Consider the following 24,295-nt stretch of genomic DNA (forward strand, 5'->3'; position numbering starts at 1 on the left):
ACCTATTTTCAGTTAGTCTCATTTACGTATTTTGAGGCTAGACTAGCGTTATGACGTCACACGCTCTGGTCAAAGGTGCCCATAGCAAAAGCTAAAATTTTCGGACGTTGCAGAGCTTAAAGGACAATTCTGGTATTTTGAACAATGAGCCCCCTTTCTGGTTTGTCTAGGACAGGGGTTTTCAAAGTGTGAGAGAGTGAGCCCCCCCTCAGAGAAAAAATTTCAGCTGAGCCCCCCCCCCCAAAAAATAATGTTCTAAATACCTGTGTTTTGAAAGCTATCTTAATTATTTTACACATTTTAAACATCTCTGATCATAATTTTAAAACATTTTAAACATATCTTTGAAACGTATTTTTTAAACATATTTTTGAAACATTACAACATCTTTGTGGGTTTTTAAACACATTTCTTAACACAATTTAACAACTTTATCTAAGCATGTTTTAGCTAAACCTTTTTTAAATACATTTGAACACTGAAAACGATGCCGGTTTGAAACTAAAACTGTGATCCTGAAAAAAGTATAAAATCAAAATTCCGTTTAAATAGTATTGAAGATAAAGGGTGTAGATTTGTTTACTGGTTTGAACGATTGTAAACGGTTGAAAAATGAATGAGTTACAATGTCTAGAAGTAGGTGTATCAGAATGGGCTGACGGCATCAATGAAAACAGCTGTAAACGAAGCGGTATGAAACTAAAACTGTGATTCTGAAGAAATTTTAAATGATGTCGAAATTCTGTTTAAGAATTTCGATTTTAACAATAATAAATATTATTGAAGATACAAGTGTGTAGATTTGTTAAATGGTTTGCACGAAGATAAACGGTTGAAAATTGATGTAGTTATGTTACTTCTACAGTTGAAGTACGACTGATGATTTGAATAGACTTTCAGTGGTTTTTTCGGGTTTATTTTTTTCTCACGTCGCGCCCCCCCTGAAGAACTCTGGCGCCCCCCAGGGGGGGCACGCCCCACAGTTTGAAGACCACTGGTCTAGGATGAAATAGAGTGGTTGACAACGAAATTTTGAATATTGGTCCCGTCTTCAGTATTGGGCTAATTTCGAATCGCCCCTGCCTGCTTCACAATGGCTGGCTATGGGCATTCACAAACCTGTCCTTAAAACACCCCTTAACGTTCGTTTTCAGAAATGTGAAACTCATTGAGTCAAAGTGGTGTTCGTTGATGTTCCTCATCAAGTATCGTAGCGAAATACAGTTTCAGTCATGTTTTATTTGCAATTTTGTAAACCTGCATTTTGTAGACTACAACCACCCCACTCTCCGTTTCCGGTTCCGGTCCGGTTTCCGTTTCATTTACAAAATTCTGATTTACAAAATGCCAAATAAAACACGACAGAAACTGTATTTCGCTACTATACTTGATGAGGAACATCAAAGAACATCACTAACCACTCAATGAGTTTCACATTTCTGAAAACGAAAGTTTAGGGGTGTTTTTAAGTGATGTATGAACTGAACTGAAATTTGAAGTTTAGTTGATATAACAGATGTATTGTCTGCCTTCTCATTGGTACAATAACAAAAAATGGCTGAACATGCTGAAAGGGATTAAATTGAATGGTGAAAGTGTCACAGGTCGCCGCCATGTTGAATTTCAACAATCAGCTACGTCACTGGCATGGTAACCTACTCCTACTCTGTGGCTCTAGCAGCCATAGCAGGTAATGAGTCAGGCTCTGAGGCTCGCCGAAATGGCTACGGAAAAGCCAACAACCAGGTCTACAGGAGGATCATCTTATTGCATTGCACCTGGCTGCAGTGTTGAATTATAAGGCAGCTGGGGTAATCATACATTTCCACAGGCTACCTTTGAATAGGAAATCAGCCCTTAATACATGGCTGGCAGCCTTAAAACTGACTATCCCTCCGATAGCCCCTGTCATGTCAATCTCCACAAGCTAGCACTCGGACCATAAAGTGTATAAACTATTACTCAGACGATATCACAGATCTGTTTCCAAGCTGTTAATTAAACCATGGCGGGTCTGTAAACAGAAGTTCAACAAACGCCCCTTTCTACTCACCCTGATGTTCGCCGACTAGCCGATTACTGATGCAGAGGGAGTTTAACTCAAAGAAGTAGTTTCATAGTAAGATGTATCTGTGCAATATCCATCAACATCCACCAGAGTTGCGTTGAAAGTTTTTTTTTTTTTTTGTATTATTTTGGTAGCTTTAAATACAGCCCCTTGGTCAATTTAATTACGAACTACATTAAAAAGTATTTCTACTCAATCTAAAAGGTTAAACAACTACTATCTCCTCCTCGACTTGAATGTTTTTATACAGGGCTCAGGCTGGATGCAAAAAGAAGTGGCGCGCATCAAGCCTGTGTGCCACCTTTTTTCGTGGAGAACCAGCGCCTTGAATATGTAGGTACTATAGCGTTTGTACAGCTCGTTGCGTTTCCGCAATGAGTCCGTCTTTACAGAGATATTCAAGAGAATATCTCTGGAAAAAGGAGGGGGAAAGATCGTTTTCGCCTTGTTACTTGGTTGCTATTTATGGGGCGCTCCAGTGTCTCCTCTCGGACGTCCCTTAGAGAGAGCATGGCCACTTCCAAAACCCCTCTCTCGCCGCATAGCATCCGAAATGCCCTATGCATGGTTATGCAACCTAATTCCACCATTAGATGGTTAAGGTTGACCGGGACCTCTCGGCAGCAGATCGATTCAAAGGCAGTGTCCATGCTCCGGCAGCACCCACACGCACAACAGTCACACCCACACGATCCGAAGGTGTAGCTGGAGCCTGAAATTTATCCCTCTCCACCGGGTGGCAGTCGGACACTTCAGGCATGTCCCTCACAGGCTCAAACGACCTAGTCCTACCATGCCAGTGACGTCAACAGCGCTCTAATACTAAAAGACGTATTTTCTTTTGTTGCTAAAAAAAGCTATATATTGATTTATTAACTATTTTTTATACCGTCATATTTTTTATAATGGTCATAACTAACGTTATCGATGTTGATTATTTCAGTTTAGTTCATCTTTAAGGACAGATTTGTGAATTCCCATAGCCAGCCATTGTGAAGCAAGCAGGGGCGATTCGATTAAAATGATTAATAGATTCAAACAATTATTGTCATATATCAGGCGTTTGTGGGCAGGAAACCCCGTTTATACGGCTAGAGGCTAGGTGATTGCTACATATGCAGTTTACTCCAGAAAGACGCTAAATGCTAACAACAATATCTATCGACATAATACGAAATGCCATGTAAAGCTGAGAATCCAAGGGGTCCAACGGTATAAGCGTCATAAACTTGTGAGCTTATTTTGATTAACTAGATGGGAAGGAATAAGGTCAATACATACTTTTCCAAGTTACTACTGCAAACACACACACACACACACACACACACACACTAACACCTTTTTATTTTTTTTATAAATGTGGCCATGTTTACATTGTTTACTCCATTTAGACTACCACATTCGGGATCTGGCCTTCTTTCAAAACCAAGCTAAGAAGAAATCAGCAGGAAACAGAGCTTTCTCCTATCGAGCGCCTTATCTTTGGAATGGTCTGCCACCTGTAATTAGGAAGCTGACTCTGCTGAGATATTCAAAGACAAGCTGAAAACAGACCCCTTTTGTCCACTCTTTTGATGGCAACCTAGGGATGCCCTCTGCTGCTGTTGACCAGATAGATTCTGAATGCTTGGATGAGTCTCAGTTTCTGTCTCTGAATAAGTGATTGTTTCTGATTGTGTTGGTCAATGTTTGTGTACTAGATTAGCGGTTGTCTACATGTTTTCTGGTTTTGGTTGGTTTATCATTTAAAGAAAGTCAGTAAATCAAAGAAAGGCAGGCAACCTCACCTGCTCTGATTAAACGTGTGTATCTTGACACGGTGGTGTGTGTATTTCTGCAGGATTTTCTTGGTATCTTCATCCGTGTTGAAGGAGTTCATAAGGACCAGAGGAACGTCTGTGTTGTAGGTTTTGTTCAGGTGCTGAGGGAGAACAGTAGAATGACAATAACGGATCTCGTAGAGTTTTGTCCAACGAGTGCTGCAGCTGCCCACAAACATAGAAAGGTCTGTTAAATGTTGATGTAGACATAGCAAACACCTGTAGATGGTCCCATTAATGTACCAGGGATTGGTTACCTACAGAAGACCATTCACATTGCGTGCAACACAATACACAAATGCATTTAACATTTGCTTTGTAAAAGAATATCCATACAAATATTTCACAACTTTTATGTTTGTTGTTTATCTGAAGGTGATAAAATACTTTCAAATGATAGAATAACATTCATAACCTTGTTTTAAGACTGCGCTACATCTAGAGTGTATTATGTGAGAACCTATTGACTTGCTAAGGACTATATGCAAGCGTGGATTAGGGTTTTTATCATTGTCATATGCAAGTTGTATTTGAGGGAACGTGTCAAATTGAGTACATCAGTATCGGTAATATCTGCTTTCCTACCGAAGTGGATTCAGAAGGTATCAGTTTTAACATGAAAGAACCATCCTTCCCTACAGGCCGGTTGAATGGTCACTTGGTTTATATGGTTGACTACAGGTTTATCCTAACTCCAAACTCTGTAGCACAATTGATTCCTCCTAAACACCTTGTTTGGACTTCATTCAACATTAAAATACCCAAACATGTATATCTTCCTACCCTTTTCCTAATGGTTGCAGTACTAACATGCTTGCACTTTCATAGGTAAGGCCAATAGAAATCCAATTGTAATCCAAGGGTAATAATTATCATCAGCAAAGAGGTTCAGCCAGTGCTGTAATGATACTACATTGTGCAATTATTCTATTACTAGTCTATTATTATTACTAGAGTTTTTGCGCGTGCTCAACCTCTATCTGATATAAACCCTTAACAATAATGTGGAAACCCAAGTCAATAATGTACCAATTTCTGAGCGCATAATTTAATAACATTTTGCCTATAAATAAAAAAAACACAAATGACTCAGCAGTGGCAACATTTAAATATTTTTTAACCTTCCAGCGAACAAAATGCAACAGGCTGAATATCATTTAGGAGGCCATTCAATGACATGCAGAAGCGTCATCAACATGCCCACTGAAGTGATGCGAGAAATACAGACTTTCTACTCCTCATTCACATATAAGATCATTTACATTTCCTACAGAGAAAATACTATCTCAGGGGAGGTATTATTCAGGAGATTTTCAGGGTACAAATGTCAGGATATGTTGTTCACACACACGGCCCATCAGGAGAATATCAGGACTTACACGTGTGTCTGAAAGCAGCTAGTGTGTGAGCATTTGATCACATTATAAAATTAGTCAATTTATGGTAACATGGGTAATTGTTCAATGGAAAGTGTAGTATAATATGCATGCAAATCAATTATTAAATAGCTTTCATCGTTATTCAGGGGTGAAAAGTGCATTGACATTTTAAAATGCAAGGCAACTACGATTGGTTAGTTGAAAATAATAATCATCATTGAGATTAAACATCTCTTCCAGTGTCCTGGCCAAGACAGGCAGCAGTAGCCTACAGTCACACATAGCATACACACAAAACATCAGAAAAATAAAACTAAAACAGTCCGCAGGGGGGAGGGGGGGATATCAATATCGCAAGACATTTGGGGAGGGTCAAGGAGGTCTGTAATATTAAGTTTTAGCAACAAAGTTTAAAGACATTTCGGGAGGCTCAAGGAGGAAATTGTCTCTTCCCTCTTTTATCGCAATTTCTGTCTATAGACAGAAGGTGTTACCTGGGAGAGTTTGTCGACGGAGCCGTTATGTTAAAAACATTACGTCTTACCTGAGTGTCGCTGCGGTGTGTGTTCTTACCGGGGCGCGTGTGTCGATGGCGGAGCAGTTATGTTTTAAAACATAACGTCTAACCTGGGCGAGTGTCACTGCGGTGTGTGCGCGTGCGTGTGTGTTCTAACCTGCGAGTGTGTCGATGGCGGAGCCGTTATGTTTAAGGGCGAGTGTCGCTGCGGTGTGTGCGCCAGCGTGTTCTTACCTGCACGTGTGTCGATGGCGGAGCCGTTACGTTTAAAAACATAACGTCTTACCTGGGCGAGTGTCGCTGCGGTGTGTGGCGTGCTTGTGTGTTCATACCTGCGAGTGTGTCGATGGCGGAGCCGTTATGTTTAAAAATATAACATATTAGCTCGGCGAGTGTGTCGCTGCCTTTGTCTTGACGTACGGTGTGTGTGCGTGCGTGTGCGTGCGTGAGTGCGCTTCCATGTATGTTTCGCTGCCTTTGTCTTGACGTGCGGTGCGTGCGTGTGTATGTTTCCATGCGCATGTGCGTGTGTGTATGCGGTGAATGTATGCGTTTTCTTTCAATATTCGCTCGGTATCTCACTATGGGACACGCCCCTCGCACTGTCCCCCAGAAGCAATTTTACACTAAGCTAGTCGTGACTGGCCAACAGACGTGACGTCTGCCTGCAGAGGAGGGGCTCCCTCCTACTACACAAGTCCCGTCGTCACGTCATCTCTTCAGTCTTTAACCTCTTCTCGCTCCTAGAAGCACCTCTCGGACAGAAGTTGTAGACGGCTTAGCATACTGTTCCCAGAGCGAGCTAACCCCTCGGTCCACGAACGCTAGCCTACATCGCTACTTCTGACCTCTGTGAGGCTAAAAAGAGCTAGACTGTCACCAAACAGTAGCTGCTAGTACCCACACCAGCTGCTAGTACCCACACTAGCTTCGATCCCCGTGTCTAAGCTGGCCTGTCGCCAAACAGCAGCTGGGCATAAGCGGAAAGAGACCATGCAGTCTGAGGTTGAACCTACCCTAACCTTTGCATACGCAAAGTCCTGCGTATGCGGGAACAAGATGTTGGGGGAGGATAGCCACACCGCCTGCATTCGCTGCCTTGGGCTGGAACATGCCAAGGCTGCCCTTGCATTCCGTTGCGCGCGTTTTTCAAATAAAACCCGCAAACGCGGGCTGAATAAGCAGGCGAAGCTCTTCGCAGATGATCCGGTAATGGGGGTAGCAGACCCACCACTACCGGAGCTAGCGGGAGGTTCCCGGGGGCTCGCCGCCCAACTGGGCACCAGCTGGGGATCGGAGGTGGACCTCACCGACGCTTCCCAGCCGCTGGAGTAGACTCAGCCCGACGCTATCGAGGCTAGCCTGCTGGTAGGGCCTGACGAAGCCGAGGGCGCTTGTCCGAGTCGGGGGAGGAATCTATTAGCCTCGGCTCTGACGAGGACGAGGATGATGATTTTTTTTCCCCCAGCACCGCGTCGCCTATGGTGGTGGACGGGGCGTGCACCTCCTCCCTGAACCCGGCCGTCAGCATGGACCTCCACGAGGCCTGCAAGAGGGCGGCTGCGCGGCTGAACATCGAGTGACCAGAGCCCCCGGTGGAGACCGCCACATCTCGCTATGAGGGCAAGCGACCCCCAAAGGCGAAGACCTCGACCAGCCTGCTACTTCCGGACTTTCCCGAGTGCCTGGATGAAGCGACCCGGTCTTGGAGCAAGCCTCTCTCAGCCAAGATCCCTGTCCAGGGTGGATCGGGGTTGGATTGGGCCGGTATGGAGGAAAAGGGGTTCTCCCACCTGCCTCCGGTTGAACCACTGCTGGCGTCGCACCTCCACCCCACGCAGAAGTCCGCCATGACTTCGGCGAGCCCTACACTGCCGTCCAGAGCCGACTCCTTCCAGTCGTCGATGACCGAGAAGGGCTACAAGGCGATGGCCACGACGGTGAGGGCGCTCAACGCGTCGTCGCTGCTGCTGGCCTACCAGGCTGAGCTGGAGGTCGACATGTCATCGTCACCCACCCCAGCCCTGTGGGATGAACTGTGCGTGGTGACGGACCTGTGCCTGCCCCTTCACAGGAGCGCTGTCCAGACGTCCGGAAGGGCCATGGCGCTGATGGCCGCGCAGGAGAGGGCGAGGTGGCTGAACCTGTCCAGTCTCTCTCTGAGGGAAAAAAAACATCTCCTCGACGTGCCTGTGGACCCGAAAGGCCTGTTTGGCCCAGCGTATGACGTCATGCTGAAACGCTGGGAGGAGAAAAAGAGGGAGGGTGAGGCGCTGCGACTGTATCTTCCCTGAAGAGCGCCTTTCCCTGCCAACGCACCCAGCCAGGTGTTCACCCAGTCCCGCGCTCCTCCGCCGGCTTACCACATCCAGAAGCGTCAGCCCCACCCAACCCATGGGGCCGGCCGGGGCCAGAACAAGCCGCCGGAGCACAGTGGCGCGTGGGCGAGGAAGCCACCCGCGCCGGGGTGGCGCCAGGTGCCGTGCGGCCCTTTCGGCTACTCAGGGGGCCGTGAAGAAACGGCGCGCTACCTAAGGCGCTGCGACCAGGGGGGTGCGGCAGGCCCGGCCAGACGCCGTCCCCCCTAGATGTTCTGTTCCAAACCCGGTTCGAAGAAGAGTTACAGAGGGCGTGTTCCAAGCCCTGCAAAAGGCGTGCAGAAGGCCGTTCAGCCTTCACAGTTCACGACACGAAGGAGAGAAGGGTCGGACCTGCAGAGCGCTCGGTGGAGCCGCAGTTGTGTCTCGCAGACACATGCATGTGTATAAGCATACGCCAGTGCCCAACATCACACACGTGTCCCCCTTCCCCAAATCATTGTTCATTAAAAATGTTTGCCAGCGCGCATCCAGGCTCCGAGCCGAGGGCGCAGCTGCTTGTGAAAACAAAAAAATTGAAAAAAATATAAACATAAAAAAGGAACAGAATGAAATAAGACGGTGCCTGGTGGGCGTGAGCGCCGATGCGCAGCCCACTATGCCCGTTCGGCCCGGCACGACAGCGGAAACAACGATGCTGGGACTGCTGTCTGGCCGGGCTCAACAGTGGCTGGCATGTGGTGCGTCGGATTGGGTTATAAAAACTGTAACCGCAGGCTACAGGCTCCAATTTGCGTCCACTCCTCCCCGTTTCAATACTGCAGTCGCAGGCCCGTGGAGAGAAAGCTCAGGTTTTACAGGAGGAAATCACCCCTCTAAAAAACTGAAGGGCAATTCGGGTAGTGCCACCGGAGAAAAACCAAGGCGGTTTTTACTCTAGGTACTTTCTAGTCCCGAAGAAGGGAGGGGGCCTCCAGCCGATATTAGATTTACGCGCTCTGAACAGATACATGAGACAGTACAGTTTCAGGATGCTGACACACGCCGCTCTCATACGCTTCGTGCGCCCGGGAGGCTGGTTCACAAGCATAGATCTGAGGGATCTTTGCATCAGAGGAGAACACTCAGTGCCCTCGGTTCTATTCCCTAACCGGTCGGAGCGCCCCGATGGGGCTGGATGCTTTGGCATACGAGTGGCCGCGCGTCCTCCTGTACGCTTTTCCCCCCATTAGAACTGATCATTCCTACTCTCGCCAGGGTGCGAGAGAAGGGTAATGCGCTGATCCTTATAGCCCCCCGTTGGCCGGGGAAATATTGGTTTGCGGAAATAGTCCAGTTGCTGTGCAGCCAGCCATGGCCTCTGCCTTGACGCAGGGACCTCCTGACGCAAGCGCATGGGGAAATCTTCCATCCTCATCCGGAGCGCATGGCTCTATGGGCCTGGCCCGTGAAAGGATGAACCAACGGCTGGACTCCCATGGAATGTCATTACGACTATCCAGGGTGCCAGGGCTTCCTCTACGTGTTACGCATATGACGGGAAATGGCGTGTGTTCGAGGATTGGTGCGCGAAAGCTGGGGAAATAGCTTTCCAGAGTCCCGTGCCTGTTATTCTGACATTTCTACAGGACTTGCTCGATAAAGGCCGGGCTTTCTCCACTGTCAAAGTGTACTTGGCCTCTATATCGGCTTGTCACATAGGTTTTGGGGACAAATCGGCAGGTCAGCACCCAATCGTTTGCCGGTTTATGAAAGGTGCACGCCGACTTCGGCCGGTGTCGCGGAGCTTGGCTGCTCCGTGGGATTTATCTATGGTGCTTGATGCACTGTCACGCCCACCGTTTGAGCCCTTACAACAGGTAGAGCTTAAGACGCTCTCGTTTAAGACGGCTTTGTTGCTCGCGTTGGCCTCGGCTAAATGCACTAGTGACATCCATGCGCTGTCGGTTAGCCCAACGTGTATGCAGTTTTTGCGGCCGAATCCTGCGTATGTTCCCAAGGTATTCGACTCTGCGTTGTCATACTGCCCTATTGAGCTGTTGGCTTTCCATTCTCCTCCTTTCTCCTGCCAGGAGCAGGAGCGGCTGAATGCGCTCTGCCCGGTGCGGGCTTTACGCGTCTATGTTGATAGGACGGCTGGATTCAGGAAATCGGAGCAGCTGTTTGTATCATGTGCTACGTCACACCTGGAGAAGCCTCTCTCGAAGCAGCGTTTATCACACTGGATCGTGGTGGCTATAGCCATGGCTTATAGTAGCGTGGGTTTGGAACCCCCTATCGGCCTGCGCGCACATTCGACTCGCGGCATGTCCGCATCCTGGGCACTGTTTCAGGGGGTCTCAGTGGAAGAGATATGTGCGGCTGCCAGCTGGGCGACGCCTCACAATTTCGCTAGATTCTACAGGTTGGATGTTACTGCGCCTAATCTGTCTCACACAGTCTTGAGCGTTGGATCGGTGAACATGCCCGTTTGATGGGTTTGCACTGGTACTTCTTTGGCAATACAGGAGTTACTATATCCCATAGTGAGATACCGAGCGAAATTGAAAGAAAACTTAAGGTTAAGAAATTAACCAAGGTTTTCTGAAATATGAGTGAGGTATCTCACCAGACCACCCTCCTTGCCCGGAGCGAGGAAGAGGTGTTTTGCCTATAGACTGAAGAGATGACGTGACGACGGGACTTATGTAGTAGGAGGGAGCCCCACCTCTGCAGGCAGACGTCACGTCTGTTGGCCAGTCACGACTGGCTAGGGTGACCAGACGTCCTCTTTTTCCCGGACATGTCCTCTTTTCGAGACCTAAAAAATGCGTCCGGCAGGGATTCCAAAAACGTCCGGTATTTTGCCTCGTCGCAAAAAAAAATAAAAATATATATTATTGTTATTATTATCTTTTTATTTTTTTTTGCCTCGTCGCATATTTGTGTTTCTGGGTCTTTCACATAACCTACTAGTTATTACCATTGTATATGTCTACGGTTATTACGGCCTTCCAAGTTCTGGAAATGGTATCTCCCTTACGTTCCACCTTCTTGCGCGAGCTGACTGTAGAGAGAGTCTGTCATTGGGCGACCGATCTCATGTGCTCGTTGAGAAGGTGCCGTGTATAGACGGAATGAAACCCCCACTGAAGTCCGTAGGCTCACGATACAAACCCCACCCCCCCCGTCAACAATCTTGCCCGGGGCGCAATTGGACCTAGGATCGCCACCATGTCTAAACGTAAATGTAAGTTCACGGACGAAAAAAATACCCATGTTTTCGCCCCCCCCCCCCCCCGCGACGAAGTGTCCTCTTTTTCACAAACTCAAATCTGGTCACCCTACGACTGGCGTAGTGTAAAATTGCTTCTGGGGGACAGCGCGAGGGGCGTGTCCCATAGTGAGATACCTCACTCATATATCAGAAAACCTTGGTTAATTTCTTAACCTTAAGGTTGCACGTGCTGTGTGTGAGCTGCAGGATGCTTCAGGTTACCTGCAGCTTTCAACCAGTTCAATTTAGGACTTTTTAATGACATTGGAACATACATACATAACTTGGAAAACAATCAAATGCCAATTTCAAGGCCAAATGGTGTAAAGGTAAATGACCTCGAGATGAAATGCATTACATTTTATGTCAAAATACAGAGCTGAAGTCTGCGACCAAATTGGTCACATATGGGAGTAGCCTATGTATTATGAACATTAATGAGTATGCATACTTCAAATGTCAGTCAGATTCTTTGGTGTAAGCCTTTTAGGTTTTTGCAAGGGTTTTTTTCACTCATAAGCAGACCACCTTTCTCAAAGAGGATAAGTGAATGATGAGAGACCCCCTAATTTGCCACTATATCCGAGCTCTTTCAACTGTTTACCAAGAACTGCCAATCATGGTGCCTGAGGAGGAGATCCCAGTCGGGGAGAAACGCTCTGCCTGGGCCAATAGAAACACCCAAAGCGGACAAGGGATTGATGCCCCATCCGTGCTCGCCTCTCTGCCACTCATCTCTCGCTTCCATATTAGAAGTCATTCAAGCCTTCCAGCCTATCCTGGACCAGCCGGTAGGCTGATCGATCCATCCTTGACCCTCACACTAGTGCTATGCCTAGGGGGCACATTTTGACCTGGCTTGTCAACATCACATCTGATGGTAAAAAAAAAGGGACCATGAACATAGCACCTACAAATGTATATTAGGGTTAATGATCATCTCATCATTTAAAGGCTGACTAATAAATGTTTCGTTAAACCTTAGTTCATTATCAACCAAAGGCTTATAAATGACTTATGACTGAACGTTATTATTAAGTATTGCCGTACTTTTCCGTGTCGTACCATATTTGTGTTTACAAAGAGGACTCTGTAGCACAGTGGCATAGTCTCAATGAGTGCAATTGTGTTAGACTCCTACCTTCACAGCTCTATTACACAAAAACACGTGTGTAAAGCATCCATTTTCTCCTACAGGCCCTGAGGAGGTAATATTCCCAGGCCTATGAAGAAAATGGAGTCCATGGCTCACGAGATACTTGGTTTGACACAGCAAGCAGTGTGCCGAGTTTGGGGGGAAAAGAGGAGATCAAATACCCTGCTGTCAAATAAGTCCAGCCCGCCCGCCCACCCACCCCCACACACCCCCACACACACACACACACACACACCCTGACTCTCGGACCTGCCTCTCAGTACTGACTTTGGATCTGCTCTGTGTGAATACACACTCAAACTACTGTGACAGCATTTCAACTTTTCGCCTGAGCGAGTCATGAAGACATTTGGGGGTTTCCTGGGGGGGGGGGGGGGGGTTTTCTCAGAAAAGTCATCTGTTTCAAGTCATCACATTTCTATTAATCTTTTGACATTGTAGCAATCAAAAACAAAATTAATAACACTTTCCTTGGCCAGTGCAAAAGTTTTTTTAGTCAGCAACCCCTTCTTAAGCATGAACTGACATTCGCTCCCTCATAAGCACTGAGTGGTCCTCGCGTTTCAGTCGTTTTTTTTGAGGCCAGAATGTTCTCCAGAGAGAAACCAAATGTGAACTGGAGAGGTTGTCTCATGAGGCTATATCTTCACCCCTTCAGTCTGTGGTTTCCAGGCTCTGTGCCGTGGCAGGCCCAGAAGTTCTGGTTTACGTAGTAATGCTGGTTCTGAGGTTAGATGCTAAACAAGACACAGTAAAAAATGAGTGGGACTTGATTGAAAAGGAGAGCTTGGACAAATATCTCAATACAGACAAAAGCCAATTGCCACCTGTGATTACCTTTGGACAGGGTTTGAGATTTCACTGAGCATTACACTATACTGTATGCCAGAATAAAGAAAATGTACGTTGCAATGGAGTTATTGATTTTATTTTTTCAATATTGTTGTGTTATGGTTATGGTTATTAAATATAACAGGAAATAAGTATTTCCACCTGCAATTACTCGGGTTTGTTCAAGCTGGCAACTGATTGCCAGCCACCAATATACATGCCAGTGATAAAAATGTATGATTCATGGAGTGTATTTAAAAATAACTCAATGTAGTACACAAAAAGAGTTGTCCATTCATTTCAAAAGAATGAATTGACTTAGCACATGCCTAAAGTAACAACAGATGTCCTTGTCTAGCCATATAATGTGAATAGTGAAGTGTTTCTTAGTATATCCATGGACCTGCATGAATGAGCTGTTATGTTGTTGGCAGTGAGCCAGGAAGCCAGCTTGTGTGACATGGTGTACATTTCTGCTTAGAGTCCATCAAGTATTAAAACTAGAGGTCTAAGATTCAGGTGAGTCACTGTTAGTTTCAAGGCTTTTGATCCTGGTTCACGATTATATTAGATTATATGATGTGCAGTGATCTTAACCATGAATTTAAATCCTGCATCTTCAACAGCAGGATTTGGCTGTAAACGCTATAAAACACCTTCCTTTGCACACTCCTTTCCTTGCACTTACACAGGTTGGTTGAAAGATGTTGGCTGAAGGCTAGAGTTAGTAAGTTAGTAAGTGGTTGTTTAGGTTGAGCCAGAGTCACGTTTGGAAAGGTTGGAAGTGCTCCCACTAGTAATGCACGATGGGATGCTCACTGATTTGTCAACACTTGAAATTCAGTGTTTTTTTTAATTAATTTTGTATTATCGTATGTATGTATTGTTGGATGGAATTTCCCATGTATGGGATGAAATAAAGTTCTTATCTTGTATGGCAACACATGGTTCTTGGTAATATTCTGACTTAGTTAAATGGGATGAGTAATTTCCATTACCATGAGGAAAATACTAGAATACAGTTCCGTGTCAGGACAGCGGTTTAGGACATTGGAACAAATGTTGTGTTTACAGATATAAGCAAAAAGAAGAGGTATTTACTTAAGGTAAACAACTCATACACCCATTGCTCTGTTCTACAGAATAAAGAGGGAAATAGATGACTTACTGTACGCTCACTGCACCAGACAGGACATCACATCCTGGATAACAAACAGCTTGGGTTACACCCACCCCACCTACTATGACACTATTGTAAGATCACAGGACTTACAGTATGGGAAAACTAGAACTGAAGTTTCAACCATAGCAACAGCGAATCAACGAGCAAATCAATGTCATTGCTCCTATGTTTTCACTCACCCAGATTCGGTTTTACTTAAGAAAGATAATTTGTGCATTTTAGGAATCTGGACAAAAAGCTGTCCGTGGAAGAGATGAATGAGCCTCAACAGAGCTGGGGGCTCGAGACAGGCCAGCTGTGAGACTCACTCAGTCCTGGGCCCCGTTTCCCGAAAGCGCCGTTAGCCTAAGTGGATCGTGAAGTGCGTCGAAAGGGCATCGTAGAGTTTTCACCGCGTTTCCCGAAAGCATCGTTGGGAACGAACGTCTTGAAAACGCTCGTAGCTAACGAGTACTCCAGGGGTGCTCGTAGGTACTCGTAGGACGCTAAGATCATCGTCAGCTATAGCCTCAGTGGCGTCACCATCGGACATTCCGTCTATTGGATGCGTTTTATTAAAACGCATTGCGCCATTATGTTCTTAGTTTGGTAATTAATAAAGATTATTAATTAATTTATTAATAAAGATGTTAAAATGGCCAAAATAAAACGGGACAGTCCAGAAAATGTTTGCGCAGGCAGGGCACTCAAAATGTGTGAGAGAAAGTGGGGGGATTTGTGCAGACTGACATAGGCTACTCATAAAACTTAGCATAAAATAATGTAAAAAATTAAATAATATTTAAAAAAATTAAAAAAAAATAAAATAAAGAAATCAAATAAATTATAAAAAACAAGCAAAGGAGCAGGCAAAAGGCTGGGATATGGTGGGGATTGGTCACGTTGACGGGAATGTTTAGTGACATGTGGGAGGGTGGAGGGGGTTAAAAAAAAGTCTCAATCACTCTTCGACGTGCATGAAAACCAGCCGCGTAGTTATGAGGGAGGCCGTCCTCACACCGATCTTCCTCGTCGTCATCGTCCTCAGCGTCCTCCGGTTCAAGCAATGCCACCCCAGCCTTAGCTGCAATGTTGTGCAACATAGCCGTCAAACATATCACGGCGCATGACTTGGCCGGCGAAAACTGGAGCCCTCCGCCTGACTTGTGAAGGCATCTAAAGCGCAACTTCCACCTCCCGATCGTGCGCTCAACGATGCACCGGGCCAGACGGTGGGCTTCGTTGTATTCCTCATCATGGACGTCTCCCGGGTTATTCACAGGTGTGAAGAGGAATTATTTAAGGGGGGAAAATGCCGTGAAACGCACAGTGCATTCAGGATTAGGACTGATATATGTCGGTTTAAGCCTAATCAATTGTGTTTTAATGTCTTTAGCATTCATATAATTGCAGTCTATTTTTTTCGTAGGCTACTCTGCTGTTGTCCTTGATGGGGATATATTTTAACCCTTTTTAACACAATTTTCCTGCGACATTCCTGCGTCTCCCCCTCCTACGGAGCCCATTTCAGCACCGTGTCAGAAGACAGTTACAATCCTACGACGTCGTGAGTGCAGCGAATGCGCGTTCACGTTAAGAGGAGTTTCGGGAAACGCGACAAAGAAATTATCGACGGATCGCAAGATCCATCGGGAGAATGATCGTACGAGCGAAGATCCATCGTTATCGGGAAACGGGGCCCTGGACTGCTTTTTGACTCTCTTGAGGTGATTAATGTACTTTTTATCATATCACCAATGGATGCTTAGTTAGTTTGCACCTGTTAATATATCACTGCTTAGCACAGTTCTGCCTGGGTTGCCTGAGCTGGCGTGGAGAACGGGAAGAACCGGTTGTGCCAAGCTAAAGTAGGCCTGGAGATAACTTTTGAATTAAAATAGAAATGATACAAAAAGATAAATAAGTGGTGTTAATGTTTTGAATTCATAAATAGGCTGCAAGGATCAATCCTTCAACAAGCAATGAGCATAGGACCAGCTGACAAATGAAGTATTTTTTTTGATTACGTTCCATACTTTTTGGCTATGTAATAGATCAGTCTAGCCTGGCTCCGCCCACCTGAGTACTTCCGCTCAATTTTCATTTCCCTTCAGTACTAAGTCTGGGTTTGCAGCAGATTCCTGGGTTTTCTCAGTCCAGATTTTATGCATCCAATCAGCGAACACAGGGAGTAGCTGAGAAAAATGACGTTCAAGTCAGCCCTCGTTGACGGACATCTTCACGCACGGTGTTTGGTTTGTTTACAGCCTGTGCGCAACATGATTCCCAGCCAAACGTTAGCGATTGGTTATGGCAGATCCAGAGTGGCACTGGGCAGATCCAATAGTTTTAAACTTCATCAGACACCCGCCTTCAAGTGAGTTAACATCAGTCAATTGAGTGGCTCCAGACTCTATGCGCAAATGAAATGGTCTGGTAGGACAAGGCTAAGACCAGTCTGGATAACAAACCAAATTATTTTGACTCATTCTAAAATCCAATTATTCATGTGAAGCCTTTTTTTTGGGGGGATATTGATATTCATTTATGTATGCATGTCAAAATGATCAGTTGAATGTTACCAAGGCAACATGAGGTTACCTTGTTCTGCATTGTAACGGCCATCTGGCTTTCTAGCCTCGTGAGACCATCCTGTGGGGTATTCCACGAACGGAGGTTTAACGAACACAAGAGTTAACGCTGTACTCTAGGTTGATTGACCCTGTGCCAACTAAACCAGAGCTGTTGGTTCCACCGCACGGGTTATGCATTCGTTCAATCAACACAGGCTTGGTTAACTCATGGTTGTGCGCATCCAAGCCAAACCTACAAAGACGTGATGTATGGATCATGGGAACCCTGATCGAAATGGCGAAACGGGCCGCTTATTTCAATTAAATGGAACTCCAGGTTCCTTTCCAAGAAAGTGGAACGCTAAAGCCTCTGTAACCCAGAGAACCAAAGCCTGGCAGCGGATTGCGTTAGTTACATGTCAAAAGCATGATCCTTAATATTGGAGCCATGAATCTATTAATATCCCAGTTAAGCATTCTTAACGTTCCGACAACATAACCCTTTTCTTCTAAAAAATATGTACTCCTATGGCTACCAAGCGGTGAGCGGAGCAAGTAAAGATTAAGTATAAAAACATACAAACTGGTATTTTCCCACCATCGTATTGGTATATTTTGTCAGTCCAGGATTTAAATTATCATACCATATTTGTCACTCCTGCATTTAAATTGAAAAAAATGCCGACAGTCGGCAGACTGGATCTGGCCCTCAAATTGTCTTGACCTCGGTGGAGGAGCTGGCAATAGACATAAATTCAGGGCGCCCTGGCATGGAGGGGGTACCTGGAGGTACCTCCTTAGAGAGTCAGGGGCCATGTGAGGGTACCCCACTGGTTGAATGTAGGTTTTTCTGTTTTTCTTGTATTTTAGATTTTGTTTGTCATCGAGGTAACACATGCAAACCGTGTGCGTGCCACAGCGCAAATGATCCAAATGTTTTTTTTTGGTAACTGGGCAGAAAACCTAAAAGTGACAATTCATCAACTTCACAGATCAAGATGGATTAGTGCTTGTAATGGAGCCGCCGGCTACGATCTAACATTCTCCAGTGGATGATCAGTGTTGGGAGTAACCTTTACAAAAGTAATGTGATTACTGTAATGTATTACTTTTTGCTGTAACACGGTAATGTAAGGCATTACAAAAAAAAAAAGGTAATATTTTACTCGGTACAAATCTCAGTAACGCGCGTTACAATGCATTTTTACCCCGAAATTAACTGCTGTGTTGTTTTTATACAAATTCGCCAACACGCGAGATTCGCCGAGGAGAAAAAAAACCGCGCAAATGTTTACTTCGTCTTACTGCTAGAAGATGACAGTAGCAGCAGAGTTGGACTCTACATTTGCGAGATGGGTATGCTATTTTAGCCGAGCGTTCTGGGTTCGCCTATACCAGCTGTTCCCAAACTTTTTTTCCTGCGCACCCCCTTCTACGTCCCAACCGGGTTGGTGCACCCCCAATCCCCACTTCAAAAAGAAGGAAAATAAAACGCAACAAAGCTTTGTTTTATCGCCATATAACGACTCATGTTTAATCAAATATAGCAAAAGGGGCATTTGACTTAAATTGCCATGTTTCGTGCGCAGGTGACGACGGAGAGAAGACGGCTTCAGACAGCTGTTTGCTAGAACCTCACTGCACACCACGCACTGAGGCTTCGGGCAATCTGTATCGCCGATCCTAGTGAAGCCCAGACCCAGATAATTGTCATCATATTTCCTTCTTTCTTTTCCCTGTCTGGTTTTCACCCTCATGATCTCTTTTTTGCCATCTCCTTCCCTCCTCTTCGGTTTCCTCCGGCGCATCGTCTGACTCCCGCTCATTTTCTTTCTCTATTCTCTCCGTCTCTCCTAACCCTAACCCTCTCCTCCTTCATGACTAACAACATTATCATAAGACGTCCCACTTGACAGTTTAAAATATAGTTTTTTGATTTAAAATAAAAGGGATTAGAAAGGAAATGTTTACTGTTCATGTTTTTTTATCGTTTTTCATCTCGCGGACCCCCTGGTGGCAGCTCAAGTACACCTGGGGGTGCGAGTACCACACTTTGGGAATCTCTGGCCTATACTGTAGTATTATAGAAAACAATGAACGGGACCAGAGACGAGATATTGTGTTCAGCAGCCAAATCCGCTTCACTTTAATCTCAGACACACCCAGTGGTGTAGTCTATTTTATTTTAGTGGGTATACTGTGATGATTCCCTCCCAGCCTCGTACAAACCCGTCCCACCGGTACGTGTACGTGTGTGGCGCTTATGGGGTGTCGCACTACACTCACCAACGCAGGGGTCTACAACCCGCTGATTTAAGAGTATAACGATTATCAACAATCATGGAAAGCCGAGTAGGTTTATCAGTTTTAATAACAGTATGAACAAATGGAACACAAAAATGACAAGTTGTCCCTTGTATATCTATGGTAGCAATAGCACATGCTAAACAAGGACAAAATCTACTCAAAATAATTTAATGAACTGTTTACAACCATGGCTAACCAGTGCATGAGAAAGAGATGACAGGAGACTAATGTTTCACTCTTTCAATTGCTCTAATTTGAGCTCTTACTGTTGTTATCTAACATACCATACAGTAATTGAATTGTGTAAAAGTGTGAAATTACTGCACCTTAAAAATGACCATGAATTAGCTACTCTCATTTGCATAGTGATTAACATTATGAATTTCAATTGTGTGTACCAACTGTATGTTGGCTGACATTTACCTAACCTTTTTTCCCTCCACTCTACCCAAGGATGCCTGTTTTTAAATTCCCTAGCCTGACACCCAGTCTGAAAGGCTGACCAGGGGTTCTCATCTAAAAGTAACAAGGAGATATAAAGTGGGATTAAAACATTATCTTCTGTTGACTACTTGTTATGTGGTTTATACATTAATATGGGAGGACTGGACACACACACACACGCACACACACACGCGCACACACACACGCGAGAAGGAGGGGCTCGGCCCACCAACTAACGTGCAGAGATGCAGGGGCAGCTTCGCGCTTCGTAACAGAGACAGGGCAGAGCGCGAGCGCGCAGGGGGAATTTTATGAATGGTGAATGTAGGAGATAACTTCCCCTGCTTAAAGTATTTTATTGCAGTTATACCCAACCGGTATTTGCGAAAAATAAACACAGAATTGAAAGATCTGTCACAAGACGATTGATACGTATCCGTGCACATATTTAAGTGGGTATACGCAAATCCTGGTGCGTTCCTAGTGGGTATACGGCGTATACCTGCGTATCACGTAGACTACACCACTGGACACACCCACACATCAGCCGTAACACTTCCCCGAACTCACGAGGGACACACCTCCTTTTCCAAACAGTCTGTTACACTACAATTGAATCCAAAGCTGCGCTACTGGCTTCCGTCTCACTGCCCAAGTTTAAACTGCACTGAGTGGTTGACGGGGGGGGGGGACCAATGGCTATGGCCATAGCCATTATGTAGGTCTAGCTATGTCATTCATTATGCTATGAATTCTCGGTGAATGAAATAAAATAAAGGGATAGAAATGTAAAAAGGGTTGTGTAACTTGTCATGACTTTTTTTTTTTTTTTTACAATCTATTGATTTCAATACCTAAAGATACAGTATTTCTATTATAAAATGTATTGCATGAGCCATAAATGCGACCATTATATTGTACATTTGTTAGCCTTAAGCCTAGCTCAGTCATTATGCCAACCACATCACCTCCTGCTGTGTAATGAGCTGCATTGACCACAAGAAGATCTATTGAGAACACCAAATCCATATTTCCTGTTATTTTGGTGAAAGTAATGCAAAAGTAATGTAAAAGTAGTGTAATGCCTTACAATTCAAAGACAGTAATACTGTAATGTAACTAATTACTTTGAAATGACAGTAACAAGTAATAAATAATGCATTACGCTTTTGAAGTAACTTGCCCAACACTGCCTACGATGGAGTAAATTTGGAGCCATTCGCTAAACGACCGGCCAATCAGCGTTGGTTTTGAGGCGGGTTTAGGTGTGACGCAACGAGTAGCGACTGTTAAGTCTAAACAACATGGCATTGGTGGTGATGGACAGATGGTTTATCCAATCAGCTAACCAGTATTTTCGCCTCTTCCCAAAAGTTCTCCAACAGAAGGATCCCAGATGGATATGCTGAGCAAATGCAAATCAATACATCTGGCGGAGTCAGGTTACTGGATTTCCCCTTTGAACAACAGGTGTTGCCAAATATTATAATGACCATTTCATTATATTAATGATGAATTTCGATTTTATTAGACATATTATACGCACATTATACAATAAATATTTGAATCTATTCTTATATAGTATATAAAAATCTAGATTTTTTGATCGACTCCACTTCCGTACCTCTATCTGCTTGACGGTGAGGTCCAGGAAGGTGTTCTCATTACGGACACTGATCAGGCTTTTGGGGCCCTTGCAGCCCATGCTGGTCCCCAGGCCGCCATTGAGCTTCACCACCACCAGCTTGTCCAGACAGTCGGCCACACTGTGAGGCAGGCCCCGGGACGCCACCCGCTCGTAGGGCTGGATCTGTGGAGACACCATGAGCATAGGACGGGTTACGGAGAGCTGAGATGGAGGATAAGAAAGAGACAGATAAATTCATGAAGATGTGGGGAGGGAAAGATGCAAAGAATTCGGTAGCAAAGGGGGAAGAAAAGTGTGTGTTGGGGGGGAGCGCAAGAGATGGGGAGAATATAACTGGTGTGAGAGGGAGACAGAGCATTGTGGAGAAAAGAAAAGGGAATAGGAAACAGACAAGGAATTGCCAAGATAAGTCAGTTGAAGTTCAACGGCATTGAAGCGCGACAAAAAAAGAGACCTAAAAGTTCCTGAAACGTAACTGATCTATACGTTAAAGGGCAGTCCAAAGATTTATTTAACACATGGACGCTCACATTGTGGTACTGGGATAGAGTTTTTAAATATTTGTTCTTTCCAATATAATCAGTGTAAATATTTGTTCTTTCCAATATAATCAAATAGTTTATAATAGGAGCCACTGATGACCGGGCGAGGCGTGTTGGAAAACGTTTCATTGTTGGCTATTGTCAATAAAAACTAATGACACAGACCTCTTGTAAACTCTTCCCCACTACACTCACTACTACATTCCACCAATGGGTTCACTGTGATATGTTGACCGCAAGGTTTTCTGGAGCGTTATGGATAACAATGCCTTCTTTGATCAACAGAATGGGATTGATTGTGAATTGTGACTCTGATTGCCATAGAATGAAAGGAAAAATATTTAGTGAAAGATTGCCATGGAAAAATATCAATAATTTATTTTGGATTTGAGATGAGTAACTTCAGGAAGAGCAAAATAATCTCACCGAGTCTTCTGGAGGGCGCTGGATTTTGATCCACTCCACTGAAGGGCCGTTCACCTTCAGGAACCTGTGGAACAGCTTCTTGAAGCCCTCAAAATCTTTCCTGGACACCTGAAACCCAAAGGAAATGGTCTCTTTTGTTGGGGAACTTGTTCTCTCGCTTACAGCCCACTAGCAAAACAAGGACAATTCCAATTGATCAATGTTGAGACAAAATAAATCTTGTTAAAGTAACATCGACAGTTTTCCCTTTTAAATCCCTTTGCTAGCCACTAGAAGTCTTTATTCTTTTTTTTTTTTACTATTAAATATGGGGAAAACATATTGCACAAACAAAAAGGAGCAACAGGAAACAGCATGGATGGTCTGTATAACTCCAATAAATCTCTACATACTAGGGGGCGCTAACCATCTGATAGCATCAAACTGAGGATCCATTAGTTTGAATCTTTAATCCATGCTGTGGAATCTATCCTTTATTATCTGTTATTTAACTCATCATGGGTGCATGCTGCTACAAAATAAGAGCAGAACCGATAGATAAGTGGTATAAAAAGATGAAATAAGACACTTTTCACAATAGAGAACTTGTATCTCGCATTGCCTTCCTTGAATCTACATGACACTGGGTTATGTAAAACCATGGTGTAGACTGGTACTACGGCTGGTCCTCTACGTAATATTAATGGTTTCTAGCTGTGTTTTTGGTCTTTGTGTGTGCGAAACCAAACCAAACACCCATACAAGTGTTTGGTTTGTGACGTTATGCTTCCCCTCAGTGTTTCCTTCAAGTTCCAAATGACTAACAGCTGGGTTTTCGGATAGAGAGAGAGAAGTGTTGGTAACTACTACTCAGTGTACACATACAGTGGAGGCCTTATCTAAGCCTGCCTCCTTACCCTATGGTCATAGTGTGCTTGCATCCGTTTGGTAAGAGTTTGGTATTACGTGAAATTTATTTGTATATTATTCAAATAGAAAGTCCTACATTCAATTACATATTCAAAGCCCTCAAAAGAGGAAAGGCAATATTCCCGAGCCCATATGTGGTTATGTGGCCCATGGGGCGTGTACCTCCTTCTCATTGCCCGACGCAGTGTGCAGGAGGTGCTCCAGCTCCTGGTCCATCGAGCTCTCCAGCTGCTGCACCATGACCTCCTGGAACTGAGCCATTCCCCTGCAGGCCCCGCCCTTCCTCAGGTCTAGGAAAACGGGGAAGGGCATCGGCTTTACAAACAATGACGTAATGAAGGGCACACTACTCCTACATTGAGCAATGAGCACATTGAAGAAACTAAATAGTGGCAGCCTCAGAGAGAGGAGCGAGAGGTACCATCTGAACATAAAAAAACAGCAGGGCAGGGATAAGGAGGATACGTATTCATAACCTGCGAGAACTGCAGGGGGGAAATACCAGTGGCAGAAGCAAGTATGAGGAGGCGGCCTGGCTGATGTTAAACCCTGGTACATTCAACTGAGAGGAGGCCACCGTCTCCAAACACATTCTACACAACAGGTTTAGAGATGTGGGTACGTTCGTTAGTTTGTGATGCTTCAATGTATTCGTTTTACAGGTGGTCACAAGAGTATTTAGACTCCCTAAGATGGCTAAAATTGACTAGTTTAGCTATGTTTGTTCCACCCAGACACTGTACATAAAGTTGGTCCAAAGTAAACATGATATCTAAATATCTAATGTAACCAACAGCAGTGAAAATGGTTTATGACAGCATCAATATCGGCAGGATATCATCAGTAGATATGCATAGGATGCAAGATGTGACAAAGTGGTGACCAGAAACGGATAATAAGCATGAGATAACAATTGTGAGAGAAGGGAAATTTAACATT

At 44.8% G+C, this 24,295-nt stretch overlaps 1 protein-coding gene across 3 annotated transcripts in view; it reads right to left on the reverse strand.

Moving 5' to 3' along the window:
- Positions 1 to 24,295, reverse strand: part of ugp2b (UDP-glucose pyrophosphorylase 2b) — a 42,424-nt gene that overhangs the window by 16,601 nt on the left and 1,528 nt on the right. For all 3 annotated transcript variants that reach the window (XM_056608750.1, XM_056608747.1, XM_056608748.1), the window contains exons 2-5: positions 23,519 to 23,646; positions 22,448 to 22,555; positions 21,456 to 21,641; positions 3,856 to 3,989 (exon numbers count right to left, since the gene is read on the reverse strand). In XM_056608750.1, the coding sequence (XP_056464725.1) occupies positions 3,856 to 3,989; positions 21,456 to 21,641; positions 22,448 to 22,555; positions 23,519 to 23,617 (527 nt within the window). In that variant the 5' untranslated portion in view covers positions 23,618 to 23,646. The remainder of the gene's footprint in view (positions 1 to 3,855; positions 3,990 to 21,455; positions 21,642 to 22,447; positions 22,556 to 23,518; positions 23,647 to 24,295) is intronic.

This window comes from Gadus chalcogrammus, chromosome 15, assembly GCF_026213295.1.
Source record: "Gadus chalcogrammus isolate NIFS_2021 chromosome 15, NIFS_Gcha_1.0, whole genome shotgun sequence".
Classification (NCBI taxonomy): Eukaryota; Metazoa; Chordata; class Actinopteri; order Gadiformes; family Gadidae; genus Gadus; species Gadus chalcogrammus.